The following is a 13,741-nucleotide window of genomic DNA, read 5'->3' on the forward strand; positions in this document are numbered from 1 at the left end:
CTGTGCGCTGTAACTATTCCATTGATAACGCTCCCCTCCCATGAGTTATAAGAACCTTTTATGGCAAACCCATACGGAGCTCGGTTACATAAAACGCCGCGTCTCCCTCGTCCCTGCTAACATAAAGCTATAGTATAAAGACATTACTACGTTCTGGGACCCACATTTTCATTCCTTATCTCTCTGCAGCGAAGCCTTCGAAAAGAGTTTTGTGCATTTCATAACTATTCCCGCAGTGTCAGTGCCACATTCATGAAATCATCTCTAAATTTGTCTGACCTCTCATCTCTAATCATCTCATCTAATAATAATCTCATCTCTAATCATCTCTAAATTTGTCTTCGTCATAAATCTGCTCGGCTCTGTCTTTTACACAAAATATCCTTTTTCAACCCCGTTCTACGTGACATGCTTTTGATACCGCTGCCATACATTGATTCTGGCAGCGATCACCGTTTCACTGTTGGCGTACCTAGTTGTCGTGCTCATATGCATTTTACTTGTTTCGTCCCAACCACAAACACAGGTAGGAACCACCTTCCCAGCGATATCGCCTCCATCATCGCTGCCAACAATTTCAAGACTGCCATTTCATGCACTCACTTTATGCAATTACACTACGCTGTTCTTTATTTACTCCCTCCGTTCTGTAATGTTATCACCTCGAGAGTAAAGAAATTACATTAAGCCGTGCGTGCACCCCGCATGTGTCGTGGCACGCGTACACACACGGGCATGTAAGTGGCACAGGCATCTCGGTTGTCCGCTTACATTGATTTTCGATGCCATGGTTCCCGCGTAAGCAGCGGCGGCTCGGCCGAGTCGCTGTTGCGCTTAGCCCTGCGTAGCCGGAACACTACCAGCCAGACGACCAGGCCCAGCAGCAAGGCGCCAGTGACGATGCCAGCCGTGATGACCCATACGTAGACCCCTGCGGAACAGCAAGAACGTTGCCTCTATTCATTATGTGCACAGAGTTCGACACATGACAACATCGTCTATGCACAGTAAGAACAATATTATACCGTACAACAGGATTTCACTTGTACAAACGCGCGTTCAATGGGGAGAATTCGTGAAGTTGGACAATCACGCCGAATACTAAGCGCTAATGCGCAAGCAAAACACACAAAACTTCACTAAAAATAATTAAAAACAACGCTCTATATTTGTGTTGTATCGTTTGCGTAAGTTTTGTTGTCAATTTAATTATGACATCATGGAAAAAACATGCCACCGAAAGGCCGGCTATCCGAATCACCAAAATAACCTCCATTGACTGAGAACTGTAAAAAAAGAAAAGGAAAAGAACTAGCAAAGGCAGAAATAAAAACATACCGGAGCTATAGTTTCAACAAAACGTTTGTGCTAAATGGTTCATTCTTTACATATAGACAGGGCAGTGCGAACAAACACGGATGAAGAAGGCACACGTAAACAGGTCGCGTAAATAGTTGGAAAATATAACTAAAGTCTATATATATATATATATATATATATATATATATATATATATATATATATTGTAGAGAGGCACTCTAGTGTAATTAATTAGAGCGTAGAGCACTGCAACGAGAGGTTACACAGCGCAGGCAACACAGGCACACGGCTTCGACCAACTCGTCGTCGTCGTCTTTCTTGAAGCAGTGCATACTGCTCGTTCTTCTTCAGTACAATTATCTCCCCGGAGAAAAGGAGCCGTCCCGGCGACCTACGGGCAGGAGAGCACAGGGGGGTCGAAATAAGGCTTTAGCCGCTGAACGTGCACGATTTCGCGCCCTCGGCGGCGCTTATCCGAAGGTGGCTCAAGGGGTTCTATCATGTAGTTCACAGGAGACGTTTGACTGACCACACGGTAGGGACCCTGGTACTTGGAAACGAGTTTCGCTGAAAGTCCAGGGCTGGTGGCGGGAACCCAAAGCCAGACTAGTGAGTCAGGAGCATAGGGTGCAGGAGAGGCGGAAGTATCCCAACGGTGCTTCTGTCGCTGCTGGTCTTCCGTAGTAAATGTGCGGGCGAGCTGTCGGCACTCTTCCGCGTGTGCAGCAGCTTCGGACAGGGCAGTAGACTCCGTTGTGTCAGGGCGATACGGGAGGATGGTATCCATTGTGCAGGAAGGCTCGCGTCCGTAAAGAAGAAAGAACGGGGAAAATCCCGTAGTGGTCTGTGTGGCGGTGTTGTAAGCATAGGTCACGAAGGGTAGAACGCGGTCCCAATTGGTCTGGTCAGATGCGACGTACATGGATAACATGTCGCCAAGAGTGCGGTTAAAGCGCTCAGTCATCCCATTAGTCTGCGGGTGGTATGCAGTAGTGGTGCGGTGAATTACGTGGCATTCCTTGAGTAGGGCTTCTATAACCTCAGAGAGAAACACACGGCCTCTGTCGCTGAGCAATTCTCTGGGGGCTCCATGGCGAAGTATGATGTTACGCAGAAGGAACCATGCAACATCACGCGCAGATGCGCTGGGCAGAGGCGAAGTTTCCGCGTAACGCGTTAGATGGTCTATTGCCACAATCACCCAGCGGTTGCCGTCTGAAGTACTCGGCAGGGGCCCGTAAAGATCAACTCCGACGCGGTCAAAGGCGCGTCCTGGGCAAGGCAAGGGTTGCAATGGGGCAGCTGAGGAACAAGGGGTATTCTTGCGGCGTTGGCAAGCGAGGCAGGAGCGCACATATCGGCGGACGAATCGGTACATTCCGCGCCAGTAATAACGGAGTCGCAGGCGCGCGTACGTTTTTAGTACTCCTGCATGCGCGCATTGCGGGTCATCGTGAAACGCTGCACATATGTCCGAACGTAGATGCCGTGGGACCACGAGTAACCATTTGCGGCCGTCCGAGAGGTAGTTACGGCGGTAAAGGAGTCCGTCACGAACAGCGAAGTGGTGTGCTTGGCGACGCAGTGTACGGTCAGAAGAAGGCGCTGATGGGTTGGACAGAAAAGCCAGCATAGAGACAATCCATCGATCCTTCTGCTGCTCCGAAAGCATGTCCGTGGCGGTGAGGGAGGACTCGCATATCGGTACCTTCGAATAATTGGGCTGGCCTGGCATAGGGGAGCGGGACAGGGCATCCGCGTCCGTATGTTTACGGCCAGAGCGGTACAGCACTCGAATGTCGTACTCTTGGAGGCGGAGCGCCCATCGAGCGAGTCGACCTGAAGGGTCTTTTAAGGACGACAGCCAGCAGAGGGCATGATGGTCAGTTATTACGTCGAATGGGCGGCCGTAGAGGTAAGGGCGGAATTTAGTTATGGCCCAAATGATAGCCAAGCATTCTTTTTCTGTAACGGAATAGTTGGCTTCCGCTTTCGTCAGAGCGCGGCTGGCGTAAGCAACGACGTATTCATCGAAGCCAGTCTTTCGTTGCGCAAGAACAGCGCCAATGCCGACACCACTAGCATCCGTGTGAATTTCTGTCGGTGCGCTGGGGTCGAAATGACGGAGAATCGGGGGTGAGGTTAGAAGACGACGCAGCGTCGTGAATGCGGCATCGCAAAGTGGCGACCAGGCCGAGAGGTCGTGGTTACCCGCGAGAAGCTGCGTCAAAGGCGCTATTATGGTGGCGAAGTTGCGGATGAAACGGCGAAAGTATGAGCACAATCCGATGAAGCTGCGGAGTTCTTTGGTGGTCTTTGGTCGTGCGAATTCGGCGACTGCTTGGAGTTTGGTAGGATCTGGAAGCACACCATCTTTCGAAACAACGTGGCCAAGGATGACTAGCTGTCGGGCGGCGAAGCGGCACTTCTTGATGTTGAGCTGGAGTCCAGCATCGGCGAGGCAAGTGAGAACGCGTTCGAGTCGGAGCAGGTGAGAAGAAAAGTCCGGGGAAAAGATGACAATGTCATCGAGGTAACAAAGGCATGTCTGCCATTTGAGGCCGCGGAGGATGTTATCCATCATTCTTTCAAATGTGGCAGGCGCATTGCACAGGCCAAAGGGCATCACGGTAAATTCATATAAGCCGTCAGGCGTAACGAATGCCGTTTTCGGGCGATCTGACTCAGCCACCGGGACTTGCCAGTAACCAGATCGTAAGTCTAAGGACGAAAAGAATTCAGCGCCTTGGAGGCAGTCTAGTGCGTCGTCGATACGGGGGAGAGGATAGACATCTTTCCGGGTTATTTTGTTCAGGCGTCGATAGTCCACACAAAAACGAATTGTCCCATCTTTCTTTTTCACCAGCACTACTGGAGAGGCCCAAGGACTGTGGGAAGGCTGTATCACGCCGCGTTGAAGCATGTCGCCTACGTGCTCGTCGATGACACGGCGCTCCGTCGCGGACACACGGTATGGACGCTGTCGTAGTGGGACATGGCTACCGGTGTCGATGTGATGAACGACTGTAGCTGTACGCCCTAAACATTGTTGTTGGTGGTCAAAAGAAGTGCGAAATCGGGTAAGGAGGTCGACGATCTGCGCGCGCTGACTCGGAGTGAGCTGCGGATCAATACACCGAGCAAACGTTCTGTCACACGCTGGCTCAGACGTAGAGACAGGAAGAGCCATGGCGTCAACCTGAAGAGGAGTCGAGTCATCAGGCACATCGTAGAGAAAGTTCGGCTCGAATTCGTCAGCAGACCCGAGGCACTCGCCATGTCGTAGGCTTGATGGACACGAAAACGGATTCGTAACGTAAAGTGCGCTGGAGCTCTGGCGAATGGGAAGGATGGCGAAGGGAAGCAAGAAGGGATGACGGCGTGCAGCAAGTTTCGATGGCGTGAAGAGAACTGTAGAATCGTAGAAAGCAGCACAGGAAACGGGCACAAGGGCGGAAGAGAAAGCAGGGATATCGGTGTCGGCGGCGACGAACACTCTAGCAGAAGAAAGAGGCAAATCTTCAGAAAGACTTCCGCAAAATGGAGTAAGCGCAAGTTCTGCACGGGCACAATCAATAACTGCGCGATTAGAAGAGAGGAAGTCCCATCCTAGAATGATGGCATGAGAGCAGCGGGGAAGAACAACAAACTCAATGTGATATAAACTGTCTTGTATGGCGACACGGACGGTGCAAGTTCCTACAGGCTCAATTGGCTCAGCGCTTGCTGTACGTAGCGAAATAGCGGAAAACGGCGTCGCGACCTTTCGGAGCGTACGGCGAAGCTGGTCGGCAATCACTGACACCGCGGCACCGGTGTCGACAAGCGCGTGAACAGCGATACCTTCCGCATAAACTTCAATGACGTTCGCAGGGGATAAGCGAGGGCTTGAGCAGTTCGATGAGATCGCAGTTCTTGCCTCCGGAACTGCGCCTTTTAGTTTTCCTCCACAGCGGGGGGGCGGACGGACAAGGGGGGACAGGGAACGTCGACGGGGAGAGGGAGACCGACGAGTGGTGAAACTTCGAGGAGCAGGAGACGAGGAAGCGAAGTGCGGAACAGGTGGAACATAGCGGGGCTGAGAGTCAGGTGTATTCCCTTGGGGTCTCGCAGTATCGGGAGGGTACCAACCCCGCCGGCGGCAAAATCGTGCCACGTGGCCAGCAAAGCCACACGCGTAGCAGATCGGCCGATTGTCCTGGGTACGCCACGGATTGTGAACAGGGGGCCCAGGCTGGGGTGCACAATGTTGAGCCGGACGTAGGGGCTGCGGAGGCGCGCAGAAGTCGCTTCTGGGCACGTAGTTTGCAGCTGCAGAAGGCGACGCGTAGAAGCCGCTTGCGGGCGTGTAGTGTGAAACTGCAGGCGGAGGTCTTGGACTGGCAACGACGGCAGCGTACGTGAGTGGAACCGGCGCTGGAGGGGGCTGATGAGCGAGAGGTAGTGCGTCGCTCACTTGGTCGTGTATGACACGACGTAGTTCCGGAGACAAGGAGGACTCAGACGACCGGGTAGCAGGCAAAAGGGACAGTTGACGCGCCACTTCCTCTCGAACAAATTGTTTGACTTGGTCGAGGAACGCGGAGTGGGCGGGAGCAGCATTGAAACTGTCGGTGAGGGCCGAAATCGTGTCGTCCGGCGCGGCAGCTCGGCGCGTAGTGAGGCGTTGTTTGCGGAGCTCGTCGTAGCTCTGGCACAGGGTGATCACCTCGTCAACCGTTCGAGGATTTTTCGCCAAGAGCATCTGGAAGGCATCATCGTCGATGCCTTTCATGACATTCTTTATCTTGTCACTTTCTGGCATAGTGGGGTTGATGCGCCGACAAAGGTCAACGACATCTTCAATGTAGCTGGTGAAGTTTTCACCCTTTTGCTGAGCGCGACCACGCAAGCGTTGTTCCGCACGAAGCTTTCGCACAGCAGGGCGACCGAAGACCTCTTTGAAATAATTAGTAAAAGCAGTCCAGGTGGTAAGGTCGGATTCATGATTCCGGAACCAGAGATGAGCGACTCCAGAAAGATAGAAGTTGACGTTAGTCAGCTTATCCTTGTCGTCCCATTTGTTGTGCGCACTTACGCGGGCGTATGAGGAGAGCCAATCCTCGACGTCATGATCGTCGGCGCCACCGAAGACAGGAGGATCGCGGTGGCGTAGGGCACCGGAGCAGACAACAGGCGAAGCCTGGGGAGGATCGGGCTGTTCGGCGTCCTCAGGCATGGCAGAGACGGGAGGGAGCGTCCGGCTGCGGAGTTCCAGGTCGGTAAAGGGCCCAGCACCTCCACCAAATGTAGAGAGGCACTCTAGTGTAATTAATTAGAGCGTAGAGCACTGCAACGAGAGGTTACACAGCGCAGGCAACACAGGCACACGGCTTCGACCAACTCGTCGTCGTCGTCTTTCTTGAAGCAGTGCATACTGCTCGTTCTTCTTCAGTACAATATATATATATATATATATATATATATATATATATATATATATATAAAGTCTGCGCCCGTCATGTTCACGTGTCCCTTCGTCCGTGTTTTTTCGCGCTGCCCTGTATAATGTTAAATGAATAATTTCTACTGAGTTTCATCACATAACTTAGGCATAGCCTGCTATGCTAAATTCATAGTCAGAGTGCCATGTACGCATCTGCAACATGCGGACGTTCGGTCACAGCGCGCGTTACCCTAACAGTGAACATATGTGCCCTCACTACACAAAAGCAAAATAAAAAAGGCCCTCCACACAGCAAAGAAAGCAGCAGAGATTGGTGCAAGTTCTCACGAGCGCGCACGAATTCAGATTACGAACATATTCCCGATTGATCGTCTTTCGAAGAGACTGAATCGTGTCACTGTCTATTAGAAAGTCACAAAGTGCTGTGTCACCGTGCCTTTAATTGCTTGTCTGGGCATGACCACGTACCAAGAACGTTGTCCGCAAATAAAGGACGCCTATCCAGCCGGCTTAAGTGGTTGCTCAGGGTCTCTCACTGCCGCTCGTGTTGCGGACACTCGGTGAGTAGATGCGCCACGGACGCTCCGGAGTGTTACAGTGAATGTAAGCAGCATACGACATTTTCATAATTCCATGTAGGAAATGCGTAGCCCTCCAGGCGTAGACGATGTACGAACGTATCAAAGACATGAGAAATGCGGTGGTATGTTCTAAAGCGCAAAAAAAAGCGCCAATCCTGAATAGCAGACACGACTATCTGGTCGCCAAGCAGCGTGGCTGGCTTCACCAAGTTTTTGACGCCAGTCTAGTAAAAAAAAAAAAAAAAATAAATAAAAACTTGCCAATGCATATTGAATATCCAATAGGGGCCAAGGTATTAAACTTATGTGCCGCAGTGGCCAATTTGTCTGCCGCCTCATTTCCTCCTATACTGGCATGACCCGGAATGCACTGAAAACAGTTACTTAACCCCACAAAGTCCGAATGCCATTCCACATCAAAGAAAATTAAAACAGCTTATTCACATTTATTTACGGCTATAGGGGGGTATATTTCTACAAAGAAAACAATGAAACAATAATTGTGTACACATTAATTAGTGCAGTAATTAATTACTTAGTAAGTGATTTGCAGAACTATCCACAACTGAGAACTCCCTACGGTATATCAAAAATGCGTGTATGGGCCCTGCATATATAGGGTTTCCAGTGCTTAAATCAGAGTTTTAGGTGCCAAAATCAGCGTATCAAAAATGATACATTGGGCTTTGTGGGGTTAAATTATGCGGCTTAACGTCCCGATACTGTACATTGGGTTATTAGGGACGCCGTACTGGAAAGCTACGGATTAATTTTGACCACCTGAGGTTCGTCAACGTTCGCCTAAATTGAAGTACACGAGTGTTTTTGTATTTCGCCCCATCTAAACGCGGCCACTGCGGCCGCAAGTCGACCGCGCGACATCGTGCTCAGCAGCAGAACACCGTAGCCACTCAGTCACCGTTGTGGTTGAAAACAAGCTTAACGGCTAGTCAAAGATGCAATCTGTAGCGTTTTACAGATTTTACAAGGTAATAAACAACTCTCATCGTAATAGTACGATGCAATTAGCGCGTCCAGAGCCGTCCTCGAATCAGAGTATAGAGTGTCCATCTACCAATACAAGCACTTCCCAATATGAACTTCACCACTTGCAATACACCGAAGAGTTCGATAGTCGTATAGGTGTAATTCCAAAAGTGCCAGATTTCTTCTCTTGCAACACCAACTCCGCGTCTTGAGCTGTATGGCTTCAACTAAGGCTTAGTTTTTCCTCCATCAATTGCTTGATCGAAACGTAAACCCGAGATGACGCTGCATCTGCTGGCCTGTGTGTGTGTGTGTGTGTGTGTGTGTGTGTGTGTGTGTGTGTGTGTGTGTGTGTGTGTGTGTGTGCGTGTGCGTGTGCGTGTGCGTGTGTGTGTGTGTGTGTGTGTGTGTGTGTGTGTGTGTGTGTGTGTGTGTGTGTGTTTAAGCGATAAGTTTAAGCATGATCGTGTGTCTTTTCCTGGTAACGACGAAACCTTAACGAGCACTCCAAGGGTGTTATTTTTTTAAAGTTTTCCTGAGCTGCCATTCTTCCCCTCTGATGAGTTATTTCACTCATATTGTCACGTAACTTTTTTTTCCTCCCCTGCACACAACCTCAAAAGAAATTAGCCTCTAAGCGCGCTCACTCCACAAGCTGCACACATGACTGTCTGGTTAATAACCAATAATGCTCTCCGTGTTGATCCTATGTACTAAACTTCTCTAAAATACCGAAACATATCTACCCTGATATTTCACAAAATCATGCTTATACTATACTGTATCATGTTGTCATGACAAACCTTTGTCATGGCGAATGAGCGAACTCTCTCTTTCTTATCCAACTGCGTTGAGCTCCGTGCAGTCCCGGTTACTTCCTTTCTGAGCGCGTTAGTAACAACCGCTTTGTTTTCCTCAATATCACCATCTACGACTAGTGCGTTTTCATTTTGATATATCCTTTCCTCTTACTGCTGCTACCTTCTTCCTTTAGATGGTTCAACACCTGTCTTGGAACTAATACAGCCACGTTTCAAACCCTGCTCTTTACGGCATGCGCACTTGTTGACCTTCCTTCCACTCTCTGAGCACAGACATGATCCGCTGACAGATTCGCTATATATAACATTTGTCGCTACTAATAACGTGGCAAATGGCGCGAGGTCTGTCTATAGTGTACAGAGCAGTCATTGCCTTAATGCATTCAGCGAAAGTAAGGCTTCGTCTGTATAAGAAGGGGAGCAGTCTACAATTTCTGTAATCCTAATGTTTTAGTAGGTTTCGATATCAAAAGTTGTTGATTAAACGGTTTACAGGTGATTGCCCTTTGAAAAAAAAGGAATAAAGAACAAGTTGGCAAGAAACCATCGGATGATGATTGTCAAAGTGAAGCGGCAGCTTCGCGGTAGACCTGCTGCAGAGGTACTGCTGCGGATCCTTATTGCTTAGCTCTATTGGTTATTGCTGTATGAGGCGTGTCGGTGCTGTGACGTTCGCTGACTCCAGGATCGGCCCACGTTACAAACAACATTAAAATCTTCGCGTAGACACACATCGTGCGTTGGTGTACAATTAAGGATCAGACCATCCAAGTCACCATCTTTAATTGATTACCCTGCCTCCGAGATTGGCCCAGTGTACTCGATCTGACAGCCGTACAGAAAAGTGGAGGAAAGAGCCAAAGACAGTTTCGCTCTAAACCAGACAGCAGCGATTCTGATTCCTTTAAACCGGTTACTGCGACCAGCAGTTACGAGCCCCAACTTCTCGATACGTCTAGAGAGACTGCCGAGATCTCTAGAAGAACTCCCTGCAAACATTTGAGAGGTCTCCAGTGGCATCCGAAGAACTCCTGGAAACTTGTGGAGACACCGACGCTCAAGCGTGGCCTTCTTCGAGCATAGCCGCGTTATACTGCTCGCACACAACGTAGACAATGACGATGCATCGCGTTCGTCGAAAGCAGGTGCCGTTTGCGCGTGCTTCTAAAGGCCCCGCTGCAGACAGAACACCGGCTCTTGGTTCGCCTGTATACCTGCCGCCTGCATGCAGCAGCAGACGCGTGCTGTCACGTGTTGACACGTCTAGTTATAGAGCCCTCCGCTAGGTGGCGCAAATACATGGTCCCAAGATAACCAAAGATCAGTAGGCCGGTTGGCTTTGGGCGCCCACGGTAAAACCACAAATGAAGCAGTGCAGGGTGACATGGGTTGGGTGTCTTTTGAAGTCAGAGAAGCACAGAGCAAAATTAGTTTTGAAGAAAGACTCAGGAACACGGATCAAAATAAATGGGCGGCTAAAGTGCAGAAGTATCTGTACCTAAAAAGCGTGGACACGGAATAGAGGAAGAGGTCCAGAAAGTTGGTAACCAAATACAGGGTAATTGAGAGTGTAGACAGACAACCAGGAGTAATCAGAAAGAAAGTGAGAAACAGAGACAGCGAATTGGATGCAAAGAATGTAAACGAAAAAGACCATGGAGATTCATAAGAAAAAAAAGAAATTAGATGGTAAAATTTGTACCCTAACACGAAGGGAAGTACCTTGCTATTTAAGGCTCGAGCTGGTTGCCAAAGGACAAAAACATACCGGAGCAAATATTCGCAATTATATGAGGCATGTGTATGCTGCAGCAAAAATATACCTACCTTCCACTCCGTAAAGATGGTCGAACACCTAAGCTGTGTTAGTTACACCGAGTGTTTCATGTTCATGTGTTGCACGGGATGCAATTGCGTAAATAAAAGTAAACACAGATGTACAACACGAACTTATATTGAAACGTTGCGAGGCGAGAAGTGGCAGCGACTTCCGACGTTACTCGATGAGAGTCCAGTTCTCTGGTCGAAACCTGCCGAGCCGCCGCCATAGGCATCGGCTGCAGTCACGGACACCACGCGCGGTCGGCGCGAACGCGGGGAAACGCGGACGGCGTCGGCAGCAGCTCTGCGCGTTGCGCGTTCCGAAAGGGCGCGCCGCACAGAAACACCTCTTTTACTCATCACCTCTCCTCCTAGCGCCCAGCGCGGCCTCTCATTGGTCACCTCCTCCCCTCGCGCCTCTCCTTCTCTGCTGGTCACGTGACCTGCCCTCCCCGGTGCAGCTACCATTCTCTCCTGGTCACGTGAACTGCGTGACACCGGCCGGTGTTAAAATCCGGAGACCAGACAGCACATCCTAATGGGAAGCGAAGGGATTCACCCAGCGAGACCATTCTCTCCTGGTGTCCTGTGTCTCTGTCACGTCCCTGTCTTTCTTGAATTGCGCTATAGGCTTAGCCAATATGAAGAGAATTGTATACAACCGGATCCATTACAGGCATAGGCAGCGGTACGAGGTAGATAGAGAAGATTAAAGAGATACATACAATAATGCTAGAAGGGAAAATATTGATAGCATTCCGAGTAACTCAAGCAGTCTAGATGACGATTTGTCCCCGCCTCGCTTCAAAGGGGATGCCAATAAATCATCAACAGTCATCATTATCAAGTATTTTTGTAATTTCATTACGTTTTTTCGTTTATTTTTCTTAACTGAGGGTTTGGGATAGCCGGCCCTTTCTGTGGCCAAACTTTCCATATTTTGCAGCTGATGAAGAAGAAGCAGAGTCCAGAAGCTATTTAAATCAAGACACTAATAATGCCATGACGGTTCGTTTTGCTTATTCTGGGTGATTTCCGATGTGGGAGGACAATTCAACAATAAGTATTATCCGATCACTCCCGCGTAGCGGTAATGACTCAGTATAGTTAGAACGCTTGGCTTCATACTTTGTATTCGATACCATGCAGGTAAGACTGGACAGATATGTTTTCTTTTTGCGAAAGAACGTACGTGTATAGGGTTTTCCCGCCTCCACAGGGCGGGGTCTGGGAGTTAGCGGTTGCTATGCGTCGGACTGTTCGGACTACAGCGCCGCTTAGTAACGGCGGTTGTACTGCTCTAGAGCTACGCGTCAATCAATCAATCAATCAATCAAAGGAGACTTTCAATACAGATGTGCTGAAGAAGGACGAGCAGTATGCACTGCTTCGAGAAAGACGATGACGACGAGTTCGTCGAAGCCTTCTGCCTGTTTGGCCTGTGATGTGTATCCTCTCACTGTGGCGCTCTACTCTCTGAGGGCTTCATTAACTAAACTAGAACGCCTCTTTACACAGAAATATTTGGACCGATAGCCTAAATGACTATCATATATTGCGTGGTCCCACCAACCGCGCTGGCTTGGCAGCTATGGTGTTGTGCTGCTAAGCATGAGGTCGCGGGATCAAATCCCACCCGGATTTCGATGGGAGCGAAATGCAAAAACGCCCGCGCAGCGCATTGGGTGCACGTTAAAGAAACCCATATGGGTAGGATTAATCCGGAGTCCTCCACCACAGCGTGCCTCATAATCATAAACACTAAAACTAGCAAGCCTATGTGAAAAAAAAATTTTTTTCGATTTTTTTAATCAGAATACTGTCATACGAGTAAATAATCCGTGTTAAATATTTTTGGTGTACTAAAAGAACAAATGTTAATTTTGTTTCTATTTCACAATTTATTAGTTCATTCATGGTGACCCCTACCAACCAGTGATTCTGGCGCAAGACTTGGCAAGATGTGCAAACCGGCTAATTTATGTCGTGCGGAATGGCGTTGCTCACATGAACGCAGTGGTTTCATCCGAGTTTTTTTTTTTTTTTTTTTTATTTTCCTTGCGTGTTTGTTCATGTGTGGCGTGCGCTTCACTTCACATCTTGCGCGACCTAGCGCGCAGCTTTCATTGGCGAAAGGCGTGAGTGCAGGTTTTTTGTTATCGTGCAAGTTCACGGCTGCGGCATCCGACGCGCTGTGTCTCGTCATGACGATAAATGCGGAACACTCCGAGTAGAAACGTCGCGCAATGTTCGTTCACTCTCCGTAACACGGGCTCTGAGTGTCCGACGGGAAACGAAACTAGTAAGTCAAATGTTTTCTAAATGATAATGTGGGGCAATGTTGTCTGGGCCGGTATTTTGTAGCGATGCCTTTAAAGTAATAATGCCTTTTCGCGCTTATCGCGCTTTGTCAGTGGTCGGAGCGACGGTCCGCTCGCGTTTAACGGGTTCCGCCGGCCGTGAGCGGTGGATGATAAGACTAGAGTAGAATAAGTCATAATGTCTCGCTACAAAATCGCGGCCCTGAGCCGCTATTCTGGACATTCTGCCATTTTCTTCGAGGCGTGACGTATCGGCGTGACGGTTACAAAATGGCGCCGATGGCCCCGTTTTGCTTTCGTAACGTGACGCAAATCTGACGTTTCGCCTATGAAACTGCAATGTAGGCATTGAACCTAGCGTGGTTGATAAAGCAAAACAGTTTTCCTCCCCAGTAAAAATAAAGCAGCTAGCTCAAAGCGTACGATTATTCCATCAAAATCGTT

At 49.2% G+C, this 13,741-nt stretch overlaps 1 protein-coding gene across 1 annotated transcript in view; it reads right to left on the reverse strand.

Annotated features, from left to right (window-relative positions):
• LOC119436497 (synaptotagmin-15-like) overlaps window positions 1-13,741 on the reverse strand; it is a 183,263-nt gene that overhangs the window by 57,854 nt on the left and 111,668 nt on the right. Inside the window, 1 exon segment of the mRNA XM_049658184.1 lies at window positions 772-931. Within this exon segment, the coding sequence (XP_049514141.1) occupies window positions 772-931 (160 nt within the window).

Source organism: Dermacentor silvarum, chromosome 1 (assembly GCF_013339745.2).
Source record: "Dermacentor silvarum isolate Dsil-2018 chromosome 1, BIME_Dsil_1.4, whole genome shotgun sequence".
Lineage (NCBI taxonomy): Eukaryota > Metazoa > Arthropoda > Arachnida > Ixodida > Ixodidae > Dermacentor > Dermacentor silvarum.